The sequence below is a fragment of the Elephantulus edwardii genome, unplaced genomic scaffold, assembly GCF_000299155.1.
Source record: "Elephantulus edwardii isolate Elephantulus edwardi_28Jun2011 unplaced genomic scaffold, EleEdw1.0 scaffold00007, whole genome shotgun sequence".
Lineage (NCBI taxonomy): Eukaryota > Metazoa > Chordata > Mammalia > Macroscelidea > Macroscelididae > Elephantulus > Elephantulus edwardii.
The window spans coordinates 14,706,436-14,733,474 of record NW_006399757.1 but is presented as its reverse complement, the minus strand read 5'-3'; the positions used below and the strand labels follow the sequence as shown (position 1 = coordinate 14,733,474).

Here is a 27,039-nt window from a genome sequence, read left to right as displayed (position 1 = left end):
GCTAAGAGATTAGACTATTTGAAATTAATCAATAATTTTCAGATGAAATTTTCAATGAAATTTCAATTACTGTCATAAATTTAATGCAGAATTTACAAAGGGTAATTTCCTCTCTAAATTAGTTTCCTGATGATACAAACCAGTAGAAGGTTAATGGGTAGTTTATGGGTTCTTCACTTGATATTAATTCCTATGGAAACATTTTTTCATCCATATAATTATTGCCTTTTTACATCAATATCTATCATGGAGTCCTGTATAAACAGTTGATCAATGACTCCTAAATTGGATTAAGATTATTATTTTTTTGAAACCTTTGTTTTTCTCATCAATTAATTATTGAGTGCAAAATTTGTACCAAAAAAATGTATCTTTCCTTTTTTCTGATTTGCAAACATAATACGTATACCCTGTGTTTTATTCTTGTAGTAACAAAATCATTCATATACACTGTGTTTGATTTACCTAAATTGTGTTTTATACAATCTGTCTTATACATTGTTATATATAATTACTATTAATCTATGCCTTTTATCACCCCTTCTTCAAGCCTCCATTGCATCTTTCCTATTCCTTCACTTCAGCCATCTGCTCATCTGCTAACCTAGCGTTTTTCTACCTCCATCTTTTTGCCCCCTCTTCTTTTTCTCCTTTCTCTTTTGAACATTTATACATATGTTTGTTCAGTTACTATCTCATTTTAAAAATAGTGGTCTTATGCAATATTTATCCTTTTGTGACCAAGTTATTTCACTAGATATAATGCTTTTAAGACTTTCTTATTTTTTTTTTAATTTTATGAGCATTTTACTGGTCTTTAGTGCTGTATAGTATTCCATTGTGTGTATTATACCATGTTGTCTCTATCCACTCCTTCACTCATGGGCATTTAGGGTGCTTGTACTTTCTTACTGTTGTGGATAATACTGCTATGAACATAGATACTCATATCTCCATTCTTGTCTCAACTTTAATTTCCTCGGGATATATTTTTAATAGTAGACTAATAAGATCATATGAAATTTCTATCAGCTGACACTTGACTGATAACAAAATAAATAATGCTCAGTTTACACCTAAATTTTAAGTAAATAAAATATGACTTACCAATCGATGGGATGGATACCAGCTGACTTGTTTCAATTGACACATACAGCCTTGGATGAGCTCATCAGACTATGCCAGGAAATTTAGAGGGCAGCTATCTGGCTAATTGGTTGGGAGAGGTCCGTATTTGTTCCCATTCCCAAAAATGGTAATCCAACTGAATGTGGAAACTATCGAAGAATATCAATATCATATGCAAGAAAAGTACTGCTGAAGATCATTAAAAAACGGAAAGAACAGTACATAGCCAGAAGTTCAAGCAGGATTTATAAGAGGTTGTGGCACTAGGAATATCATTGCTGATGTCAGATGGATCCTAGCTGACAGTAAGAAAAACATGAAAAATGTGTATTTGTTCTGTATTGTATACATTTGACTGTGTGGATCGTAACAAGTTGTGGCTGACATTGAGAAAAATGGAAATCCAAGAGAACTTAATTGTGCTCATGCTGAACCTGTACGTGCACCAGAAGGCTATTGTGTGAACAGAGCAGGGGAAAACGGCATGATTTAAAATCGAGAATGAAGTGTGTCAGGGTTGTATTCTTTCTCGATACCTACTCAATCTGTATGCTTAACAAATTATCTGAAAAGCTGGACTCTATGAAGAGGAATGTGTCATCAGGATTGGAGGAAGACTCATCAATAACCTGCATTATGTAGATGACACAAGCTTGGTTGCTGAAAATGAAGAGGACTTAAAGCACTTGTTGCAGAAGATCAGGGAAAGCAGTCTTCAGTATGAATTGCATCTCAATGTCAAGAAAACAAAGATTCTACCAGTAGACTAACAGTCTTGTGATGGATGGAGAGTGAAACTGTCAACAGCTTTGTCTTGCTTAGATCCGCAATGAAAACCCTTGATACCAGCGTCAGTAAATAAGGAGTTGCATTGAACTGAGAAAATCTGCAGTTAGGGACTGCTCCACATTATTGAGGAGTAATGATGTCAGTTTGGAGACTAAAGTGCTTCTGACTGAGGCTATGGTCTTTCTGATCGCTTGATCACATCTAAGAGTTGGATGATGAATAAGGATAGGAGAAAAATAATTGACACCTTTGAGCTGTGAAGAGTTCTGAATATCCCATGGGCGTCCAAGAAAATAAACATGGAGAGGATGCAACTGGAGTGCTCTTTGGAGGCAAAGGTGATGAGGCTTTGCCTCACATACTTTTGACATGTTGCTAGGAGGAGCTAGTCCTTGGAGAGGAACATGATGCTGGGAAGGGTAAAGGGTCAGTGAAGGAGAGGAAGACGACCTTCAACCAGGTAGATTGACATGATGAGTGCTGCAATGAGCTCTTGTGTGCCAGGAAGCATTTGGATGGTGCAGGATAGAACAGAGTTCAGATCCTTCAGATCCTTTGTTCTTAGGGTTGCTATGTGTTGTACTCAACTCAACAGCATCCACCAACAACAATATCCTCTTTAAAAGTTCAATTTGTAAAGAAATTTGAGTTATTGCCTCTTCAAATTGACAAGTGTTTCTTTGGTATACAATTCCCCACACACACAAGCACACACACGAGTACACTCCACTATGTAACCTTCATTCTGGACTCTTGTCATAACCATAATACCCAATCATATATCGCTTTTAAACTGTTCTCTCCCTCATCTGCTTAAAAAAACAACATTATTAACCATCATTTTTCACTATCAAAACCAAAAATTAATTTGATGATTTTCATCTATTCTTTATAGTGGTAGAAGCCTACTTCCATGGTGTCAATTTCAACTTCATAGGGTTTCCAAGATTGTTATTTGAGCAGAAAGTCTACCTTAATTCCATGGAGCAACTGATGGATTGGCTAAGTGCCTATCACATAATTCACTACACTACCAGGGCTCCACAGTACATATGGTTTATAAATCTGTATCTCAGATATGCCAGACAATTTAACTGTGAGAAATATAGAAAATTTTTAAAATTTGTTCTTTAGTTAAAAATTCCTGCTCAATATTGATATATTTTGACAAAAATGTCATTTGTTTTTAATGGCACACGGTTAATATTATTTGAAGGTTACATAATTCTTAAAACCTATGATGTTACAAGAATAACAGTCATGGACATTTATGATAAACACATGCTCTTAAGAACTCTGTATCATTTCAGTCTAATCTGAGCATTATAGCTCACTCTACAACTGCTCATATATTACATGCTTGAAATGTTAATTTTGTCTTTAAAAAGAAATATATTCATGCATACATAGGCACATATATATACACTTTCATTGATGAAGCCTTGAAAATTGGACTTTAAATAAGTAATTAAGTTAACTATACTCATGGAAATACATATTTAATACTTGTGGACACACACATTTATCAGGTAGGTAAAGTTGTCCATTTTTGCTGTTATTTTGGTGATTAAGTATTATTTATAGCATTAATAAAAATAAGTCAACAACAACAACAAACAATTTCATTATTGATAGTTGTTATTATGTGCCCTTTAGTTGACTGTGACTCATAGTAATTCCATGAACAATACTTCTGAATTATGCCCTATCCTGAGCCTATTTCAATGTCTCCAACACATCTATCCCCATTATTGCAGTCTGTATGTCAATCCATCTCATCCAGCTTCTTCTTTTCCTGTGTTGGCCCTCCGAATTTCCAAGCATGATATCCTTCTCTAAGGACAGTTGTCTCCTGGCAATATGCTCAAAGTATGTGAAACAGAGTTTCAAAATTCTTGCCTCTAAGGAGTAACCTAGCCCACTCCAGGAAAGACCTTTTTGTTCTCATGTCAGACCATGGTGTGTTCAATTCTCTTTTCCAGCACCACAATTCAAAGACATTGATTCTTCTTTTGTCATCCTTAGTCATTGTCCAGTTTCTGAGACATAGAAATTGAGAAGACCATGGCTTGGATAGGTGCACCAGATTAGTACACTTTTATGCATTTAAGTCTAATTTCAATTATGCTTCCATAGGAAGGAAATAGAGGTAGAGAGAAGTTAAGTTACTTTCTGTGGTGTTAAGACTTTTAAAAATGGCTTTTCTAGAAATTATCTTAGCCCCTTCTGGGGGCTTAATATCTAGCTGCTTCAACTGTATAAACATGATTCACCATTGGTCAGGATCATCATCAACAGCTGTGTGTCACTATAAGAGGGAGAGCTGGCCAGACCATGGAGAGACTCTGTCCAGGTGTAGTCTGATGGAAACCTGGAGACTGAGCCAGAGTTAAAGATTTTTCTTGCTAGGTGATTGAAGGAAGAACTGATTTGTGACAGCTATGGGACAAAGCTTGCTGAATGATTGCAGAAATTAGAAGCTTCTTGCATTTGTGTTGCTGTACTGAACATGGACTTTCATTTGTTGACTGAAAAGCTGTTCAAACTAATTGAGGAATTTTGTCTTGCTGTTAATCTGGCTTGGAACTTCTATACTAAACCTAGACATTCACTATGTGGTATCCTTTGCCTGTCCCTCTCCTCAATTAATAAACCCTACAGATAGGAGTATAAGTAAGCCTGTGAGTCATAACAACCTTGTGTATAACAACCTAAACCCTGCCCTATCCTGTGGCAATCTTATTGTCTCTGATGTACCTAATCCCATTTCCCTAGTCATTAAATCAATCCATTTCACCAAGGATCTTCATCTCTTGTGCTGTCCCTCCATCCTCCCAAGAATGCCGTCCCTTTCCAAGGACTGATCCTGCCTTGGAACATGTCCAGAGTATGTCAGATGAAGCTTCAGAATCCTTACCTCCAAGGAGCATCCTGGCTTTCCCCTCTAAAGCACAAACTTGTTTGTTATCTCAACAGTCCATGGTATATTCAATACTCCTCTCCAACCCCACAGCTCAAAGCCATCAATTCTCCTATTATCATTCCTAGTCATAGTACAGCTTTCTGACGCGTAGCAAGTAATTGCAAAGACCATGGCCTGTATCAGGCACACTTTAGTTTCCATGCAGATATCATTACTCTTCTGTACTTTGACAGCAGACTTTATCCGTACAATCATCTTTTGATTTCCTGGCTACTGGTATTGGTGGAGCTCTCTGATTAAAACAAGCTTGGAAGCAGGAGTGGCATTTATTTCCTTAAAGAGCTTGCCTCCAGAAACCCTGAGAGTATGTGAGAGTCATGCAAGTGTTGAGGATTTTCATTCATAGGGTTGCTATGAGTCGCCTACGACTCAACAGCACTTAACGGCAACAACAACTGGTACCAAGAGTGTTGATTGTAGAGATAAGCAAACTGAAGCAGTTAACAATCTCAATCTAGCCAAAGTTTAATTGCGATGGAAAGGTCTGCAGTCAGGGACCTCTCTGGAATATTGAAGAGCAACAATGTCAGTCTGGAGACTAAGATACACCTGATAGAGGCCATGGTCTTCACACTTACTTGCAATGCATCAGAGAGCTAGACAATAACTAAGAATTATAGTAGAAGGATCAATGTCCTTAAGTTGTGTTTCTGGAGAAGAGTTATAGAACATACCATGGACCATGAGGAGAACAAACAAGTCTGTTCTGGAGAAGGTGAAACCAAGCTGTTCCTTTGAAGCAAAGATTTTGACATTCTGTTTCATATACTTTGGGCACGTGGCCAGGAGGGACTGGTCCATGGAGGAGGACATCATGCTTGGAAGAATGGAAGAACATTATAGGAGAGGAAGACCTAGGATGAGATGGATTGGCTCAGTGACTTGAAAAGTGGGGTGAGGTCTGTTGGAGACGATGAGATTGTTAGAATAGGGCAGGGTTCAGAGATATTGTACACAGGGTCACTATGAGTCACAGGTGACTCAATGGCACATAGCAAAAACATGTCATTCTCACAATGTCTGACATGATTGAGCCCATTGTTACAGTCACTGTGTCAATCCATCCAGAGGAACTACCTCTCTTTCTCTGACTCTCCACCTTTTTCAGTATGGAGTCTTTTTACATTATTGCAAATTTATTGCCAAGGATCTCTTTAAAATGCAAAAAACCATGACTGCCTTTGAAGACCATAGTATTTCTAATTGCCTTATATTCATTTGAAAGTTGAAAATAAACAAGGAAAACCAAAGAATTGTAATTAACTAAGAATAGTGATATACCATAAATTGCCAAAACCAAATTTGTCTTGGAAGAAGCACAGCCATAAATGGTCCTTAGAATCAATGGAGGATGGTAATTTGTCTCATATACTTGGATATGTTATCAGGAGAGATAATTTCTGAGAAAAAGACATCATGTTTATTTAGTAAAGTAGAGGGTCAGCGAAGGAGAAAGATTGTCAGTGGTTACATTGACAGAGTGGCTGTAACAATAAGCTTAAGAATAGCAGCGGAGGATGTCTCGAGATCTGTTGTACACAGGCTCACTTAAGCAGGAGTCAATTTAATGACCATCAGGGACAACTCTTCTCACTACTGAAAGCCATGTCAAAATTTAGGGTCAAATCATTAACAAATTATCTATGTAATTGAACCAAATACAAAACATGGAAATGTTATTTATTCCTCGACATGAAAAATACACTATTGATAGTCAGCATTTTGTTAAGAAAATGTGCATGCTTAAGTTGAGACATTAAGTGATATATTACAATGGTTCGATATTTATACTTTTCTTATTCTTAGATATAATTCCTTCTTTATGCACATAATGCAGGTAATTTGATTGTGATTGTATACATGGACCCTTGTACAAGAGGCTGGCTATTACAGAAATGTTGTTAGGTGCCTTCAGGTTGACTGTGACTCATGGAGACCCTGTTGTAGTTGTTTGGTGCCGTCGAGTCGTAGACAACTCATAGCGACTCTATGAACGAACAGCCTGAGCACTGTTCATACATAGTTTCCAGAGGCAAGCCATTTCGGAAGTGGATACCGCTCCTGTTTCCAGGCTTGTTTTGGTCGGGAAGCTCCAGCCAACACTGTCCACCATGGGTGCCCATTACCACGATTGGCACATCACTTTCACAGTCTTTAGCATCACAGCAACCACAAGTTACCTCTGTACAGCAGCACACAGACCAGTGCTATACCACCTAGAAGAATGTTTGACCGGAAGACAATTTGAACCTGGCCGAGGATCACAGATGAAAATCACCTTCGGCTTGGTAGCATAACTTCCTTTCTACTAGGCCAACGTAGCTCTCTCTGAGCCTTGCTCTATCCTGCACCAGTTTAAAAATCTGGAAAAATGCCCAAGACCATTGTTATAGTCACTATGTCAATTTATGTTACTGAAGATCTTTCTTTCCTTTTCTGATCTTCCAACATTTCCAGTATGATTTCTTTTTCTATAGGCTGAACCCTCCTGACAACATGTTTAAAGTATGTGAGACTAAGTGTCACTATTCTTGCTTCTAAGGAGCACCTTAACTTTACTTCCTCCAGGAAATTTGTTTGTTCTTTTAGTAGCCTAGAGGATATTCCAATCTCTTCTCTGACATAATTCTTCTGTCATCTGTATTCCTTGTTCAACTTTTGTAAGCACATGAAACAACTGAAACTACCACGGCTTGGATTAGGTGTATGTTTGATTTTTGTTTGTTTGGCTTTAACTTTGGTTTTATGTTGTTGTTGATTGCCTTCAAGTCGAGCACAACTCATAGCGATCCTATGAACAAAAGGATTGAAGCCCCTCTACAACTATCAATATTTATCAAAGTTCATAGGATTTCTGGAGGTATGTTATTTAGAAAGTAGATGCCACCCCTGATTTTATATTGTTTAATATCTGTTTACTCAAAAAGTTCATATACATTGTATTTCACCTTTGTTTTTAAACTGACATTGTTGCTCTTTGGCTCTTCAGAGAAGTCCTTGACAATATATTTTTCCCCAGTATATCCTGTCTTTGGATTTGTTGTCTGTGTTACTATGAGTATTGATTGTGGATCCAATTAAGATAAAATTGTAGAAAACTTTGATATTTTCTCCATCTTTTATGATATTGTCTGTTGGTCTAGTGTTAAGGATTTTAATTTTCTTAGGTGTTAATGCATAATCTATACTGAAAGCTGTGGTAATTTCTCTTCTGCAGTAAGAGCTTCAAGTCTTTCTCACTTTCTTCAAATAAATCTGTGAAAACATTAAGTAAGTTTGGGTACTGTTATTACTTAGAGAGGAGCAGACAATGGTATCACACACTTGTGTGAGACTCTAGTTGACACATAGTTGGGGGAATTGTAACAAGAGAACAATCAGGAAACAATTTTCTGTTTGTTTTAGTACAATTGGTCTGCAGAGTAGTATCATAAAACAACTCTTTTTTCCATCAAAATGGAATCACATCCATATTTCTTTATATATGATTTACTACATCAACAGAATTTTAAAAATATAGATGTATGTTCTCATTTTAAATGATATACACCTAGATATATTTTAATTCTGATATTTATAAATACTATTTTTATTTATGATTTCTCTCTCATCAGTTTAATAATCATATATCTAAAAATTAAAGAGAATCCTTTAGAGTTTTATGAGCTTGATATGATCATAATGAAACAAAATCTAAAATAAGTTGTGCTTTAAATTGTAATATTATGCTTGCTAGTGAAATAAACTTTACATTTTTGTAGCCCGTCAGCAGGTAACCACATTTGGCCTTTGTCGGTCTGATTCCTTGTAAAATAACAGGTTTGAAACCAAATATATTAGGACTTTTCCCAAGTCTTTAGATTTGCCTTTAATTTTACCTTCAATGAACTTTTCTCACACTTTCAGTTCCAATGATGGCAATGAAAGCGTGAAGTTAAAAATATCTTTATTAGTACCTGAATTATATGATATACAGAGAGAGAAGAAGGAGGAGAGATTCTCTACTGCAAACAGATGTTAAACTATATTGTTTTGTTTTTCTCTCCCTGCACTAAATTTGATATCAAATAACGAAAGAAAAGATTTCTTTGATTATGTGTTGGAAATTTATATAGATTTATTTTTGCATTGGGAGTTAAAGAAAATGTATTTCCTAAAATAAAAGTCAACTGGGAGAAAAGGTGAACAGGAGTCCAGTTCTATAGAGCCTGGAAAATTCCCAAGATATTGAAACTCTGTAAACTACTCCTTGCTTTAACACTGTAACAGCTCATGCCTCTTGGACAATAGGTGTTAGGTGATGCTCTGAACATTACCTTGTCATGCCCTGATATAAGAGCACCTTGTACTGCTGAGAATGCCACTAAAAACTAAGCTGCATCATTGTGTGTGTAGGGGGAGTATTCCTTACCAATCTTCCCTTTCACAGCTGGAAAAGACTCAGTCTCATATCTAGCACAATTCAAATCATTAAGAATCATATTTGTCCAACAAAACACCACAGTTTATACTCCTTACATTATCAAGTAGCTGGTGTAAACTATCAGCCATAGATCTAATGGACCCCATATGTTGCATCTGACAGCATAGGCAGACAATTGAATCTTTCACATGTGAATTGCCTTTGAGTAGTTCAAAATTAGAGACAGCATGGTAACACAGTGTTAGAGTAATAGATATTACTAGATTGTAAATTTTGTTAGAAAGAAGAGCAATAGTTTCTAAAGCAAAGGTATAGCAAAGAGAATTAATGCTCTTAATCAATGCTCTTACGTGTTACATAACAGAACCGTGCAGAAATTTCACTCAAATCATGAACGTTTTTATTGTGCAATAAGATACAGTTTCGTGTGAAGAAAAAAATTATTGCCATTTTCCTGCTTATAAAACTGATATGTGTCTGTATTAAAAATTATAAAGTTATTTCGAAGGATGATTTAGAAAATAAAACAAATACCTCCTAGTCCCAACAGACACAACTTGACTAAAGTTAAACAGCTGTCCTTTTTAGTTCAGCAATAATATAAAAAAAGAGAGCTAGCCAATCTTAACTAATCTATTTGGTCTTCCTTTTCATTCTTTCCCCACGATTTTATTGTGTGTAGGTGAAAGTTTACAAAGCAAAGTAGTTTCTCCTTCAAGTTTCCATATACAAGTTTCTCCATGATATTTGTTGCTATCCTCACAAAGTGTCAGCATGTTTTCCATTTTCATCTTGCCAGCCCTCTCTATTACTCTGGTGCCCCTGACTTGTCTTGCTCTCCCATCACTTGCTAAGACAACTGTTACCTGTTTGGACTCCAATAGTGGATTGTTCTAAGAAGCACATTCTTCATGGCTGTGACTGTGTTTTTTATAGCAAATCTATTATTACTTGTCTAAAAAGTGACCTTAGGGAAGAGTTGCAGTTCTAGGTTAAAAGAAGGTGCCTTTCCTCTCTTGGGGAAACCTTTTTCAAAGTGAACTCTTTCAAACATCTTAACCCTTAATTAATAATGTTGCTCCTGATTCACAGAGCAATAACTGTCTGTCTTCAAGTATGACATTTTGTAACTCCAAGAATTTCCTGTTTCCTTGAAATCTTGTTCTTGAAGTTTCCAGGTGTGGAAACATTGTGAAGTTCCTAGTCACAAAATCAAGAGGATCAATTTACAGAGAGATTTGGTATCCTATATCATTTTGACAGGTATATATATAACTTATTATCTATTTGTGAAGGGGAAATAAAGGAAGAAGTTAAATGACATCCTCTAGATCAGCACTGTCAAAGAGAAACATAATGTGATTCATATATATAACTTTAAATTTTCTAGTAATTATATTTAAAAATGAAAAAGAGACCAGTGAAAATACTTAACCAAGTGTATAAAAATTTACAATTTTAGTATCAATCAATAGGAAAATTTGAAGACAGCTCTGGTGGCCAGTGTAAGGAGAAGTGCTGCATCCCAAAGGCACACAGTTTTATTCCACTAGCTACTCCTCAGAAGGCAGATGGGAAATCTCCTACTATGTGATTTGCTGCCTATGAAAACCTACTGGGGGATCAGGTATGAGTTGGTTCTGACTCAATATCACATAACAACAGCAACAGCAACAGCAACAATATAAAAATTCCTTAAATTCACATGAAGTCTTTGTAATCTGGTCCGCATTTCATACTTTAAAGCACATCTTAATTTAGGCTAGTCACAATTGTTCAGCCACCACTTTAGGGCTATATTACCCAGTACATCTCTAGAAGTAACTTATTTATAGTATTTCTTATGGTAGGTGTTCTTATATTCTCTTTAGCTAGAGAATTAATATAATTATAAAACTGTTGTGTTATTGTTAGGTGATGTTGAGTCAAATTCGACTCATAGTAACCTTATAAATAGCAGATCTGAACTCCATTCATTCTTGGGCCATTCTCACATTTCCTGATACACTAGAGCCCATTCTGGCAGTTACTGTGTCAATCCACCTGGTTGAAGGTCTTCCTTTTCTTTGTCATCCTTCCACCCTTTTAATCATCACGTCCCTCTCCAAGGACTAGCCCCTCCTAGCAACATGTCCAAAGTATGTGAGGTGAAGAAAGCCTCATCATCCTTGCCTTCAAAGAGCATTTTTGGCTGCACCTTCTCCAAGATATTTGTTATTTTGACAGTCTATGAGAACATGACAAATCTAAGATTCAAAACAATCCTCAATCCTATCTTTTTCTAGTAGACTTAATCCAATACCACAGTGCCTTTTTCAGGATTATATAGGCATTAGTGTCAATCTGGTAGCACCAATTGTGATGAAGTTCAGGTACAAGCCCTCTCGTCCCTAAACCAAGGAAGATCACCAAACCTTTCTCAAATTATCAAATTATGCCATATTTATTTTTTTGAAAACACCTGCAATCGGTCTCATTATCCATTGAATAGATACACTTATTAAGAATGATAATATATAACAAACGTACTGAATGCATTTTATGTATTATTCCCTTATTGGAATATGCAACACACAATGAAGACAAACTATGGCAATACAAAATTATAAGCACTCTTAATAAGATCTATGTTGTTGTTGTGTACTGTTAAGTCAGGACTGACTCTACAGGTGACCCCATATGTCAGAGGCAGTTTAATCACATGGAGGAAGCAGGAGGTGACGGCAATTGCCCACCTTTCTCCCAGAGAGCAGCTGATGGATTTGAACTACATGCGTTCGGGGTGGCAACACAACTACTTACCAATAGGCCACCAGAGCTCCCTATGTCAATATTGCGTATATTTATTGTATAGGACATGATGTTTGGGAAAATAAAGGGTCCAAGAAAATGAAGGAAACTCTTGGTGAGATGGATGGGCATAATAACTGCAGCACTGGACTGAAATATACTAATGATTGTAAAGACAGAGCAGAAACAAGAAGAACATCCTGAACAAGAAGAGTTGTTTCCATGACAACTAATGTGTTTTTACACATCTTATTTATGTAAAATCAGATACAATATGGGGAGCTCTGGTGACCTAGTTGGACTGCCAATTCAAAGGCAGGCAGTTATAATTCACCAATGAATTCACCAGCTCTTCTGTAGGAGAAAGAGGGGCAGTATCTATAAATGCACTGGAGAGTTAACTACAAGTCAGTTTCAATTTAGTGGCAATGAGTTGAGTGAGTGATGTAAAATCTACTGCTAATATTTTTGCTGTTACTGTCATGAGGAGTAACCTTATGAACAACAAACATACCTGAACCCTGCCCTGCCCTGTGGCATCCTTATCACCTATGTATGACATGCTCGAGATTAGTGTTGTAGTGACTGTGTCAATCCATCTCACTGAGGGTCTTCCTCTCTATTGCTTACCCTACACCTTTCTAAGCATGATGTCCTTACCCAAGGAAAAGTCTCTTCTAGCAAAATGTCCAAAGATTGTAAGACAAAGTTTCATCATCCTTGCCTCTAAGGTAAACTCTGGGTTGTCTTTTGTTTTATGTTTTTTAATTTTTCCAAGCCATATTTTTATGTTCTTTTTGTAGCCCATGGGACATTCAATACTCTTCTCCAACAATACAATACAATGTACTTCTTGTTCCAGATTATTGTCATACATACAATGCCTGTGGCCTTAGCCTAAATGGTGTTTTTGTTTGTTTGTTTTGTTTTAGGGGAGTTTTTTAGCCATTATAGTTAGGGAAAGTCTGCTTTTAGGGACCTCTCCAAAGTGCTGAAGAGCAATGGTGTCTCTTTGGAGACTAAGGTGCGTCTGATACAGGCCATGGTCTTCGCAATCACCTGTTATGCATCAGAGAGTTGGACAATGACCAAGGAGGATAGAAGGAGAATTGATGCCTTGAGCTGTGGTGCTGGAGAAGAGTATTGAGAATACCATGGACTGCTAGGAAAACAAACAGATTTGTCCTGGAAAGGGTTAAACCAGGTGGCTCCTTGGAGGCAAATATTCTGAGGCTCCGTCTAACATACTTTGGACATGTTGTGAGGAGAGACCGGTCCTTGGAGAGGGGCATCATGCTTGGGAGGGTGGAGGGACAGCGCAGGAGAGGAAGGCCCTCTGTGAGGTGGATTGATTCCGTGATTGGGATAATTGGGATGGGAGTGTCGGAGACAGTGCGATTAGCACAGGACAGAGTGGAGTTTAGGGCTCTTGTACATAGGGTCGCTATGAGTCGCAGGCGACCCGACGGCACATAACAACAACAACCTCCTTCATCTTTAACTATAGACACAAGGTCTTGCAAATGAGCATGATCTCACAAACCATCAACAGCTGTGGGACTAGGGCAAGAGAAAAAAAAAATGCTTCTTGCACTAGGCAGCAAGAATTAAGGTGAGCAAAACTTGTTGTGGGCAAGACTTGAATGAAATTGGAGCATGTCACTGTTAAGAGCAAGACCTTGGTCATGAGACTCTGGTGATGAAGGTGGAAAGACTATGGTATCGCTCTGGAGAAACTGTGTCAAGGTGTGACCTGACGCTTCTAACGTTTGTACTGGCCACAGTCAAAGGTTGTACCATCTTGTTGGATACTTAAGGAGAAGCTGACTTATAACTACTCTGAGGCAAATCTTGTTGGATGATTTGGATTTGACTGCTGAATTGACTGTATAGCTAAAACCTGGATTTTTTTTGGGTGATATTCTTTGCCTCCACCAGTCTCCAACTCATTTCTCTAAGAAACCACATCCTCAGTACCACAATTGTGACTCTGTGAATCAACAAGGAATAAATGAGTCTGTTGCTATTGCTGTGGCTTTAGAGACACCATGAGGCTGGGCTACAGGCTCTTTATCTGCTTTCAGCTCTGGGGCAGTGAATGGCTGAACTATTCTTACTCCCTCTGGCCATGTCACCCTATGTACAATTTTCTGCTCTTTAGGCAATGCCTAATCATATATTCCTTTCAAATAGTTCTCCTCATCTGTTCAAATGCAGTGTTTATTATCTAACCACTCTTTTTCTATCTTTCCCTCAAGCCCGCATGTCAGTCCTATTTTATAACAGCAGTGTTTTTGTTTGTTTTGTTTGTGTGTTATGCAGTATTTATTCTTTTGTGACTGAGATATTTCCTTTGAACAAGTTCATCCAAGAAAGGGTTAAGCCAGGCTTCTCCTTGGAGGCAAGGATTCTGAAGCTCTGTCTGACATACTTTGGACATGTTGCAAGGCAGGACCAATCCTTGGATAAGGACGTCATTCTTGGGATAGTGGAAGGACAGAGCAGGAAAGGAAGACCCCTATGAGGTGGATTGATTCAGTGACTGGGGTAATCGGGGTAGGTGTGTCAGAGACAGTGAGATTGGCACAGGATAGAGCAGGGTTAGGGCTATTGTACATAGGCTCACTATGAGTCACAGGCAACTGAAAGGCACATAACAGCAAAAACAACACGTTCTTATGCAGTATAGGAGTCTATGGGTGGTGCAAATTATGTACTCTACTAGCTAAAAAGTTGATAGTTCTATCTACTCAGAAATGCCTTAGAAGTTGTTGTTGTTAACTGCCGTTGTGTTGTAGACGACTTATAGAGACCCTATGAATGAAAGATCTGAACATTTGTATAATTTTCATCCCTATGGAACTGCTATACTGTGAATACACGGGGTCAATATAAATCCCAGCCAATTCAATGGCAACCAACAACAACATGAACCAGTTGTAGACAGCAAGCGTTACTTGATGGCATGTTACTTCCTGGTGAAAGTGACTGTCAGGTGATCGTATGAAACATTGCTTTACACTGAGTTCTTGACCTCTGAACTGGAATTCTCTCTGATTTCTGGTGAGTGTTTGGTATGTAGAAATTCCCTTCCTTGTACTTTGAAATGCTCTAGGGAGTAGTTGGCACAACAGATTTTTTTTTCTTTTATTTTTTCCCCCTGAGTTAATAACAGCTTCTAAAAATCTGCTTATAGCTTTCCCATATATTATTACCCCATCTTAGCAGACTCCATCCTCTAAACAGAAATAAAATTAGGAAAAACAATTGACTAGAATGAGTTTGGGGTTACACATTTTCAAATAGTGATTATTCAGAATTTCAGACACTCATTAGCTTGCATACAACTGGGCTTTAACCACATCCTTCCCTAACTTTCACACTACACATGTGTAATTATTTGATAGTTTGTAGGAAAAGTCCCATTTTATTTTCATTTCTATTAAAAAAACAACGTGAATGTCACATGTTGAAAAAGAAATCTTTCTGATTCCTTATTTTTTTAAAAAAATGTGTTGAAACTAAAAAAGCATTTAGCATTCTTAAACTTTCATCACAAATCTATGTGACTCTTTTCTGAGAGTTGAATTTCAAGGGTATTTAATCTTTTTGCCTTTTCACCTGGTTAATAGTCTTTTCTGTTTTCTTTTTGCCTATTCTGACCTGTAATTGTCCTTCTAATTTTTAAGTTCATGGGAGACAAAAACAGACTCTCTTGTTTTGGTCCATTCTCATATGATTTTGCCTTTTACAAACAAGCTTTGTATCACATATTAAATATGAAAAAATGGCTGAGCTGAATCAAGTTACTGATTCAGTCTCTTAAAATATTGAGTTATAACCAGTATTTGGTCATAATTTCTCATTTAATTTTGTAAAGAAATGTAAAACATTATACTGTGACTCCTTATAACTAAAAATGTTGACGTCAAAGGCCACTGTTGTTTCTTGACTGAGTATGAATCATAAAATTAGAGTGTGCTATTAAACATTTTGAGGAAACTGTACTAACACAGAGAGTTTTAGAGATTCAACTCATAAACCTATGACCATAATACAAGAGTCTTTCTAAAGAATATAGTAGGGCACAAAATGATGAAGTATAAAAATACAAAAGAATAACCTATCATATTGCCAATATTATGTTAGACATGTTAAAGTCTTCAGGTTGGCAAACTTAAAACAGAAGACTAAAGGCTATACCTACAATTCTCCTCTTTACTTTCAATTGAGTTTTTGTTCTTTAAAATTTATGAACTTATTCTGAATTCAAGCCATTTAAAACTATAGCATTGCTTTTTTATGACAGGAGAAAGAGATGGTTTTCTTTCCTGTAACTCTGAATAGAAATGTAATGCTTATGAGTTTTAAGGTATATTATATATATTCCATAATATATAGAATTTCACTTTTGAACTATGTTATAGTAGATGAACATATACAACTTACAGCTCAATATGAAAATGAGTCATTGTTCAACTGTATACATATGTAATATTAGTGTTAATCAATAATATCATTTACAAAGTAAATACAAATGAAAATACAGGCATAGAAAGCACTGGTTTTTGTGACTTTCTTTGTGCCTTTACAAAATAATTTTGCCTAAGATTTTTCTATATAAAATAGCTAAAACAAAAGGAAGTAGAGTTAGAAGGTTTTGGAATATTGTAAATGATTATTTCTTCTCAACTTTAATATTCCCTGAAAAAAAAAGAACAAACAAAAAAGTTTATTAAAATTTCATAAAATGTATATGGAAAGAAACTGAAATTATGAAATCTCAGATATATTTTTTAATTTTTATCAAACCTTTTCAATTTATTAGCCATACTCTATATTAAAATTGGTTTCTGAAAATTAATCAGGTCATTAGCTCCAGTTTGAACAAATTTTATTTTGTCATGATGATTACGAAAGGAGTTACAGTTAAAAATTAGTAGATTACTTCATCAGATGCAATGAAAAAGACAATGTCTTGGTTATCATTTTACACTTTTCCAACGTAACATTTATATATGTACATTTATTGAAACTCATGCTAAAACGTAGCAAATTTTACTGGGAAATAATCAATGCTATGTAAAACAATCACTAAATTAAAATTAATTAGAGGTGTATAGAAACACTAAATACCTTGAGTCAAATATAGGCAATTAAATTTCACAATTGTGCGATAAATAATCCTTAAAGAAAGGTAACTTCTCAGTTTGGTAAGACTGAGTAAAACATAAATGACAGAAATTGTCAATGAATATTTAACATATTTGTATGTATTTTCTTTTTCTTTCTTATTCACCCAGAAAGGCCATCTGAAAGATAGGTTATCGATGCATTACTATGTGGGGAAATACAGAAAATATAACATTATCCTCCTCCTCAAAGCTTTAGTTGACAAATTTCAGCTTTAACTTAATAATCCATATGTAAATCACAGTTATGCTTTATGAAAGCAAATATTTATAATAGCTAGTAAAATATAAAGTGGAATCTTTAACCTGTTGATAAAATATTGTATGCCCTTTAATAAATATTGTTATCCTTCTCATCCTAAGGAACGAACATACAGGAAAATAACAACTCTTAAAAGAACCACAACTCTTAAGTTAAAATTTAAATATCAAATTCTCAGACTCTCTAGCATGAACTGTAGTCTTAAGATAAAATAGTACTAATAAAAAATATCTTTGCCTTTACTACTTGATATAATGTCGTTGAAAGAGAGAACATCTTTATTATCTTAGCACTTTTAAAGTCTAACAATTTTTAAAAATTATTTTGACAGTTTTTCCCACAAGAGCTAAGCAGCTTACTTTTTTCCATATGCTGAACCTCTTTATGATGTGCTAATAATATTAAAATCTTGCATGATACTGATATTAATATAACTTTTTTTAAAAAAAATTGAAGGATGTTGTATGAATAGACTAAATTCTCTCTGCTTTATATTTGGTTCAAAATGAATGTTATAGAAATCTTACAATAAATCTTTCCATTTTTCCATTCTTTGTTCTAAAACTAGCTGTAAGAGGTAAAAAGGCAACTTTTGACATTGGAATTTATAGATGTGGACAATGAAGTTACATTATAAGAAAAGTAAGGGATTCTTATCTTCTAGTCTCTACACATTAAAAAAAAAATAATGGCCTAAAGAATAAAAGTTAGTACTCTATCTTGTTCCAAATATTCTAAGATATTAAATATTAAATCATAAAGAATATTAAAAACACGTTAAGAAATAACTAATATGTATTTCCAAATTGAGGGAAATTCTGTTCAAAAAAAAGCTTGTAATTCCAAAATACATCAATATTTTTCTAAAGATCTTCTTTTAACATCCTTTCTTTGAAGTATATGTTTTTTCATTGCCAAACAACATTTTTCTTCCATATAGTACTATTTACTGAAAAATTGAACTTAACACTTTTTACTGATATGAAATGCTCAGTGTTCAGTTTATAAGACCTTTTTTGGTAGCTGCATGCCCTTGGAGGACAATTCACTCTAACTTTCTAACTTTTATTAAATTTTTCTTCTCAGATTCCTGGCCCTCCAGTTCCAGGGGCAGAAGGAGCGATGCAGGCTGTAGAGAAACTTCTGGACATGCTGCTAACATCTGACACAGTGATGTCAGAAACGGAGCCAGAGAGTCACATACAGGTTCAAGGAGAAATGAATGGCAGCTTATGCAGATGAAAAGTTTCTGTGACTCATTGCTCCTTACCTGCAGCACACTGGTTAAATCCAAATCCATTCTTTCTTCAATGGCTTAGCTCCCTCTATACCACTGTAATAGAAACCAAAAGGATCATTATGGATATTTTTATTGGTGTCTGCAGATCAAGGGTGTCTTTAGCCACTCTTGTCTGACATTTTCCACTGTGGTATTAGCAGACTGAATTACATTATGTAAATATTCCTGGCTACTGTTTACTGAGGTGGTTACCTACATTTCCTTGTGGATAAAGCTTTTAAAGCTTTTTCTCAGAAACCCATAGAGGAGCGCCCTGAGTTTGGGACGTCTGGAATTGCCCTTTGTAGTTCAACTTTTAATATCAGAGCACATATTGAAACCATAAACACAATGAAAATTCAAAAACTATTTCATCGATATTGGAAGAATATATCCCTTCCTTTAAAACAGAAAATTCTTAAAAAGCCAAAGAAGTGGGGAGTGGCAGGAAGAAATATTCAAAAGATCTAAGCTCTCTCACAGGTCCTCCTCTGCGTACTTAAAACTCTTAGAAACGTGCAACCTGAATAACATCCCCTTTCGAAGTCTAAAACAGTATTAGATCCTCCAAATACCGGCAACGAAAGTCTTACCGTCAAAGGCTTCCAGCAGGTTCCAGCTCAGACCAAGACTGGAAAAGGCGAGCAGCTGGTGAACAAAAGTTTTAGCCTTTTTTTTTTTTTTTTTTTCTTCCAGCAGGTTCCAGCTCAGACCAAGACTGGAAAAGGCGAGCAGCTGGTGAACAAAAGTTTTAGCCTTTTTTTTTTTTTTTAAACGAAGTCTGCAAAACTAATTTTCCTCAAAATAGGGCTCAATTTCCGTTAAAGAAAGCAGCGCTTACAAATCTCAGAATTCCTGATCACCCCCGCCCTATCCCCTCAGCAATGGAAAATAATTCGATCTTTCACACGGATGTAAAGGTTTATTGCGAAGCCACTACACCTTAATAGAACTTAAAAGGCAACGTTGGAGAGAATCAGGCTGAGGCTGGAGGGACTGGGCGAAAGGTTCTGCCTTGGGAACACCGCTCAAAGGTTAATCAATACTTTCTCCTAATTCAAACCAGATGGCTGGCCCAGTTTGCTGTCCCCATTAATTCCATTAGCAACTTCAAAGACTTGGTCACCGTCCTCTAGACACCTGAGACAATGAAAATACAGGGCGACGCTGCTGGTGGCATACATGCGGCCCCGAGTGAGATAGGTGACCACAGATATTCTCCTGATGCGACACGTTCCAGGCAAGACCCACTCCTGCAGCTCATTACGCGCGCCTCATTTGTCGTGTGTAAACGACTTTGCCCCCAGCAGTGGGGGTCGCCCCCCAAGCAAGTGGCAGCATCAAAGGCAGAGCGTGCCCCTTTTTGGAAAGAAGATTGAGCACAACTCTGGCTTGACTGTGGTCACTGGTGGCAAGTTTTCTAACTAATTTTGGGGAGATGCAAACTGAACCAGAGAGACTCAAAGAGTTAAAGTTTAGTAAACTTAGGGTGTGGTGGGGAGTGCAGTGCGTCTCAGGCTCCCTGGGGTGATGCCTTTGAATAAGTTATTTTCTGAACGGAAAAGAGAGGATTGCTAGAGGGAAATGAAGGGACGAGGACTCCTGAGGGGAAACGTGCGTGCAAGCTACACATGTCATGTGATGGACTAGAGGCGATCGCCTCGTAATATTTCAGAGGTAGGGAAAGTTTCTTGGGTGAGTAAATGACTAGGGTGTTGAATAAAACCAGGAAAGGGTATGTGTGACATTTGAAGAAGGCGAAGGGAGTAGAGGACTATCCTCACCTGGCGTCGCAGGTGGGGAACCCAGGACTTGGACATCCGTGACTCTCTCCGCTCCACCCATCCCACCAAATCTCTCTACTTTGGGCAGCGACTACTGCCGTTTCCGCTTCACAGTGCATGGTCCCGTAACCTTGGACTCAGCGACCTAGCCCAAGAAAATCCACCTTCAGACACCAGCGACAACAGGCTGGATGGCCTCTGCGCCCTGGGCGCAGACAGATGCAAAGTTTTAAAAACTTAAGTATCAAACCAGGCTCCAAACGAACTCGCCCTATCCTGCTTATCTGGGTTAAGTGTGCCTCTGGGTTTTCCTGCAGGTGACAGTCCCCAAGTAGCAAGCTTCCTAAAGTGAGCAAGTTGGGCACTGGGTGCAGGGTTAGGGCTGCATCGAGGGGCTGCTTGAGTGTGAGGGAAGAGGGACCAGCTTGGCGCCCAGCAGGCTCCTGGAGCACCGCGCGCAACCTCAGCAAAAGGCGAGGTCCGGACGGGCGTGGACGCATTGTCGGGTCCGGAGCTCGCAGCTAGGAAGTGAAACTACAAGCGCGCGGCGTAGACTAAGCGGGAGTTTTGGAGAGAGATTGCATGTGGTCAACGCCGGGCTCCTAAGCCAGCCCCCGGCTCACATTACACTCTATTTATAACCTCTCAGAGCCATTTCCCCCTGAAAGTCTTTCTGAGGGACCACCTTCTTTTGGCTTCAATCTCTCTTACTCTTGACATCTGAGTAGCTCAGTGGGAAGCTCCTCCAGGTCCGAGTGTTTATATGTAAAGGAGACTGGCCGCTAGGGCTCAAGCCCAGGATTATCCCAGCTCTGCAGAAACGCAGGGATATTGCTGTGGGAAGGGGGCCCAAAGGTCACACTGTCTCCAGTGAAAACTGACAGAGCTTGGTAGCGATTGGAACCTCCGTGAAGTCTTCTCTTTGGGCACTGAGACTTGCATGCTATGGAACACCCGCTCTTTGGCTGCCTGCGCAGCCCTCACGCCACCGCGCAAGGCTTGCACCCGTTTTCCCAGTCCTCTCTCGCCCTCCATGGAAGATCGGACCATATGTCCTATCCTGAGCTCTCCACTTCGTCCTCGTCTTGCATAATCGCAGGCTACCCCAACGAGGAGGGCATGTTTGCCAGCCAGCACCACAGGGGCCACCACCATCACCACCATCACCACCACCATCACCACCAGCAGCAGCAGCAGCACCAGGCTCTGCAGACCAACTGGCACCTCCCGCAGATGTCCTCCCCTCCGAGTGCGGCTCGGCACAGCCTCTGCCTTCAGCCAGACTCGGGCGGCCCCCCAGAGCTGGGGAGCAGCCCGCCGGTGCTATGCTCCAACTCGTCCAGCTTGGGCTCTAGCACCCCGACCGGGGCTACGTGTGCGCCAGGGGACTACGGACGCCAGGCGCTGTCGCCCGCGGAGGCGGAGAAGAGAAGTGGAGGCAAGAGGAAAAGCGACAGCTCAGGTAAGGAGGTAGGGGACGCTGTCTGCAGCCCAAGGGTGCAAGGGGGCGGGGAGATGCCAGGGAAGACTCTGGCCCTAGAATGAGACAGCAGGGAGGATGGGATTCCTCTTGCCTTGTCTGTCTCTCGGTCAACTCATTCAGGGAGACTGCTTTGGTCCTGTTCTTTGGGGACTGTGCGTTTATTTGTGGGCAAACATATATATACATATGTAAATCCGCAGATCTAGGCTCTCCAAGGTCCCAAACTAGTTTACTGGATGAGTGAGAAAAAATGATGAGTGATAATTGTCAAACAGATCGTCCCTCCGCCGCGGAGCTGGGCGGGGAGTGCGCACAGGGGTGCTGCGTTCACTAGAGCGTGCATGCGTGCGGGTGCCACTCCTTGGCTTCTCCTTTGTAAATTCCCGACTCCGAACTGCTCGATTTTTCCCATCGTTAACTCCATTTCCAAATTATTGCACAATGTTTGGAACTGGCAGTGGAACTTGGCAGAGCGCATGAGAAAAAAAAAAAAAAGGAAACAAAAAACTTTTTTTAAAAAAAATTCTGATTTCAGCGTTCTTTAAATAGTACCCTTTTCCTTTTTTCCAAACGGTAAAAGTTTCCCTTCTTTGAGGAACAGCCAATATCTAAGAATGTGAAAGATTTAAAAGTACTCTGTGTATATGAAGTATACAAAAATAAATGTCTTTCGAGAAAGACAACTCCTAAATAGCAGTTCACACTAAATAGTAATCTAAAGAGAAAATATGAGTTCTACAAATGGAATTTTAAAAATTTTCCACCTATTGGATATGATCTAGGAGACAGTTACTGGAAGAAAAAAAGGATCTCAGGTAGCAATGTGTTGCTGCGTGCCAAAGGCTCCTAGAGCAAGGAGCCACGCAGAAGAGGAATCTTCTTGAACTCCTGTCCGTGAAGGCACAGCCAGCCAAAGAAAAGGTAGTAATCCAGAGAAACGCTAAACTTCCTAGAAGCGCCTAAAAACCCTTGTCTACCCGCATCCTTCTGAAATTTCTAAATGATGTTAAAAAAACTTATGCGTTTTCGTCTGCTGCAACAGTATGACCTGGATTCTGTATTTGTTTGCTAAGTGTCATATGTCTGATATATTTGCATCCCCCCCCTTTACGAACTTGATTAATAGTCTCAGAAAGTAATCCAAGGTAACTCCTTGCAGGTAGCTCATTTTCTCTTCTTCATAAAGGTTTAGGCAAGATTCCACATATGAGGCAAGTTGAGTCACTGATTTCATTCGCCTTGACATCAAGGTACCAATCTTTAGGCATTAAATTACTAGATCCCTCTGTCACAATCTCAAAACTCTTCCTCTCCAGTGACGGGCGATTTTTTAAAGTTTCTTCCCAAATGAGTTATTTCTAAGAACTTGTGGCTGAGTTACTAATTTTTAATGAATGTTACTAAACCTCTCTTAAAACCGTGAGCTTTTTAGAAAGATAGTCTTGTAGGAAGGTTTCCATTTTCATGGGGGGAGGCATTTTTAGAATGCAGTAATCTTTTTTCATAGACTGACCATTAGACAGAGTAGATTTGGGACTGCTGATCCAACTTCAAATTGGTTGGTCTACTTTTTTTATTACCAGAAGCTAATACCTTTCATGTTACTCTCTGCAATGGGCGGTTGAGGGAGAGGGATGTGATGGATTGTCCATTACACGTCCTGAACCAAATCAGTGCACCCAAGTTTCTTAGCACAAATTGCATTTTCACAGAGGCATATGTTCTTTTAGTTGGTGGAAATAGAAGAAGTAGAATCTAATGGTAAATTATTTTAATAAAACTTTTTTTAAGCCACTTGTCTAATTCATTAGTGACACCTAGGTCCTCTTTGTACGGAGTTAACAAGATCACATAGTAAGGTCAGTTCTTACAGATTGAAATTAGTTACTATGCTTACAGATAAAAATATATGCCAGTTCTGTAAACTATTAATAGAATATAACTTGATTGGCAAGTACATGTAGGAACTTTTTCTTTGATGGGATATTTTTAAAGGATTTTTGACTCTTAAAAAAAAATCACAGTAGTTTCAAGATATATACATATATATAAATTTAAATGGCTAACTTCATTGTTAGAGTTAATATTTTTCAGTGCTTTAGATAGATTTAAACCCAAGATATATTTCTTTGTTATTGCTTTTTTTCTTCCATGATTTATGTTCAATTCTATTTCATTCCATTCCGCTCTAATATAATGTCATCTTAATCAAACAGCAATAAAAAGCAATATAGAAAATGACTACATGTCTAGTATGTCATTAACATATATTGCCCCCATTGTAATAGATTGTCTATCTCTTAAAAATAAAATGAAATTGGTTTATAAATTTCTGAAACTTAGACTTGTGTTTGAAGAAAGTCAAATCATTCCTAGTAGAGACTGCTCATACTTAGACAATTAATGTTTACTTTGTATGGATATTTCAAAGTAAATAATATACATATGTTTATAACCAAGTGAAAACCAAAATTGGCTAGTGTGGGATCCCTGGTGGCACAGTGAGTTAGTGTTCAATGTCTAATCAAAAGTTTTTTGTTGGTACAAACCCAATAGCCACTTAATGGAGAATTTGACAATGTACATTTAGAAAGATTACAGCCTTGGAAATTGTGAAGTAGGCCTACCGTGTCCTATACGGTCACCATGCGTGTCAATCAGTTTGTTCGGGAGGGAGACAGAGAGATACCCCAACTAAAAATGTGTGTGTGTGTGTGTGTGTGTGTGTGTGTGTGTGTGTATTACTGTGTTGAAGTCTAATATAATTTTAACATTGGAAAATGTTGAGTAAGCCAAATATTTAGAAATTTTACATTTTTATTCACAGTACTTATGCTTGAATTGCAATATATATAAAATTCTACACTCTGTGTTTACATGCAGTTTCCTTGCCCAAACACACACATATACAAACTCAAGAGTTGAGAGTTTAGAAAGAAATATTTACTAACTATATCCTTCAATTTCAGTTTATTGGCAATTGAGAATAATCAAGTTCAGTAGGAATACAAACCATTATATTTTATCTGTTAATTTTTACAACTTTAAATCACTGTGATTTTCGGCATTAGAAAAGCCAACTTCTGTTCTGTCTTCAAAGAAACTCTTAAATATCTTACCTTTACTATTACTAAGCAGGTGATTCTTAAAATCTAAGTTGAGAAATTGTTTCACTCTCCTTGCAGTAGGTTTTTCTCCAGTGAGGGTAACAGATTTTAACTGCCCAGGTTCAGTTAAAAGAATGCAAATTGATCAGTATAAATTCAGTTTTTATTCAAAAATGTGCAATGCACATACACAAAATTTTCTATGAAAGTAACTAAATGCTTATCTGTACATATCTGATAATGTAAAAAATATGTAAAAAATAAGGTGTGATAAGGGTAGATTTTACTGTTTTAATTCTCCTAGATAATAATGAAATTGGATATAGACTATTTATAATTATTAATTTAGAAATTTGGATGCAGGAGTGGCATCCACTTCCTGTACAACATGAAACTCTATGAACTTTGATAAATGACAATAGTTATAGAAAGAGTTCGGGCCTTTTGTTCATAGGGTCTCTATGAGTCATGCTCGACTTGATGGCAATCAACAACAACAAACCAGAACTATACAGTGTTCAGATTATGTCTGTGTGTATATTTGACCCGGCAACAAACGGTAAATAATACTAAATATGATGTGCCAGTACTTAAACCAAAAGAGTGTTATCTACTTTATGTCTGACACTGTATCATAAATTTTCTTAGATATTTTAATCACCATGTTTACTAAAAGAAAAAAAGTAACTTTTAAAAAGTTGAAAAACAGCTTACTGGGTCTTGAAGATTGTGTGAGAATACAGAATAAAAGAAACATCATTCTTTTATTCTTTTTCATTAAGTGGTAGATAAATTTTAGGCATGAATCTTTTAAAATGGTGACATGATATTAAAAAAAAAATTCTGAATTTTACCTCCAGACCTCCATGAGTCAAGTTTGCATTTAGAAAGCAAGAGCGTACTTCTTTTGAATTAAATAATTTTCTTTAGCAAGTCAGTAATGCATGGAAGGAGGCATGAATATATGTAGTGTTTGTTTAAAAAAGAAAATAATTTACTATTAATCACCGTACCACTTAAACCTTTATTCAGAATAAGAATTACCACTTATATTTAAATATTCAAAAAGGTATACATTAATATGTAATCTGTCTACAGTAATTGCCAATGGAATCTATTGTCACCTGGTAAGCTAATCTCCATCAATGAACTAGAAAATGTATATTTTAAATATTATATAATTTTTGCCTCTGTGTTTGAAAGCACCGATCCTTCATCACATCATTGGAATTTAAAATGATAATATTTATCATGAGACCAAAACATACTAACCATGTAATTTTAAATAAAAGCTATTCCCTTAGAATTAGAAAATTTGGGAGATTAATTCCATTTTTAATGGAAAAGTTAAGTAAATGTAGATGTGTGTGGATGTGTTCCTATTTGATACATGCCAATGCACTGATGAAAAGAGATGGTGTCAAAAGGGCTCACATAGAAATCTATTACATACTACATACATGAACTTCGCCTGTTGATGGTACATTTTCTGGGCACTTTTCTTCATTAACAACATTGAGTAGTGGATTGAAATGGTACACAATGATGCAAAGACATCTGGACTTTTAATTAGAAAAACTAAGTACAACACAACAATATTCTTTGGACAACATTAGCCTTTGTAATGCATGTCTAAAATTTCAGCACACTCTTCTTCCCTAAGAATGAGAGTTGCAAACAACTATTGATACATACCAAGGATGGAGAAAGATTAGAAAATATAATACATGCTGTAATTCCTTAATTAAAACTTGTGTATCATATATTGTTCTTTCTTAAATTTGTTATTTTGCTAAATTAAATTATTTTTAACTAAAAT

The 27,039-nt window shown here is 37.3% G+C and overlaps 1 protein-coding gene across 1 annotated transcript in view; it reads left to right on the top strand.

Annotated features, from left to right (window-relative positions):
• Nucleotides 1–21,293: 21,293 nt before the first annotated feature.
• Nucleotides 21,294–27,039, top strand: part of MEOX2 (mesenchyme homeobox 2) — a 96,398-nt gene continuing 90,652 nt past the window's right edge. Inside the window, exon 1 of the mRNA XM_006880259.1 lies at nucleotides 21,294–22,092. Within this exon, the coding sequence (XP_006880321.1) occupies nucleotides 21,576–22,092 (517 nt within the window). The 5' untranslated portion in view covers nucleotides 21,294–21,575. The remainder of the gene's footprint in view (nucleotides 22,093–27,039) is intronic.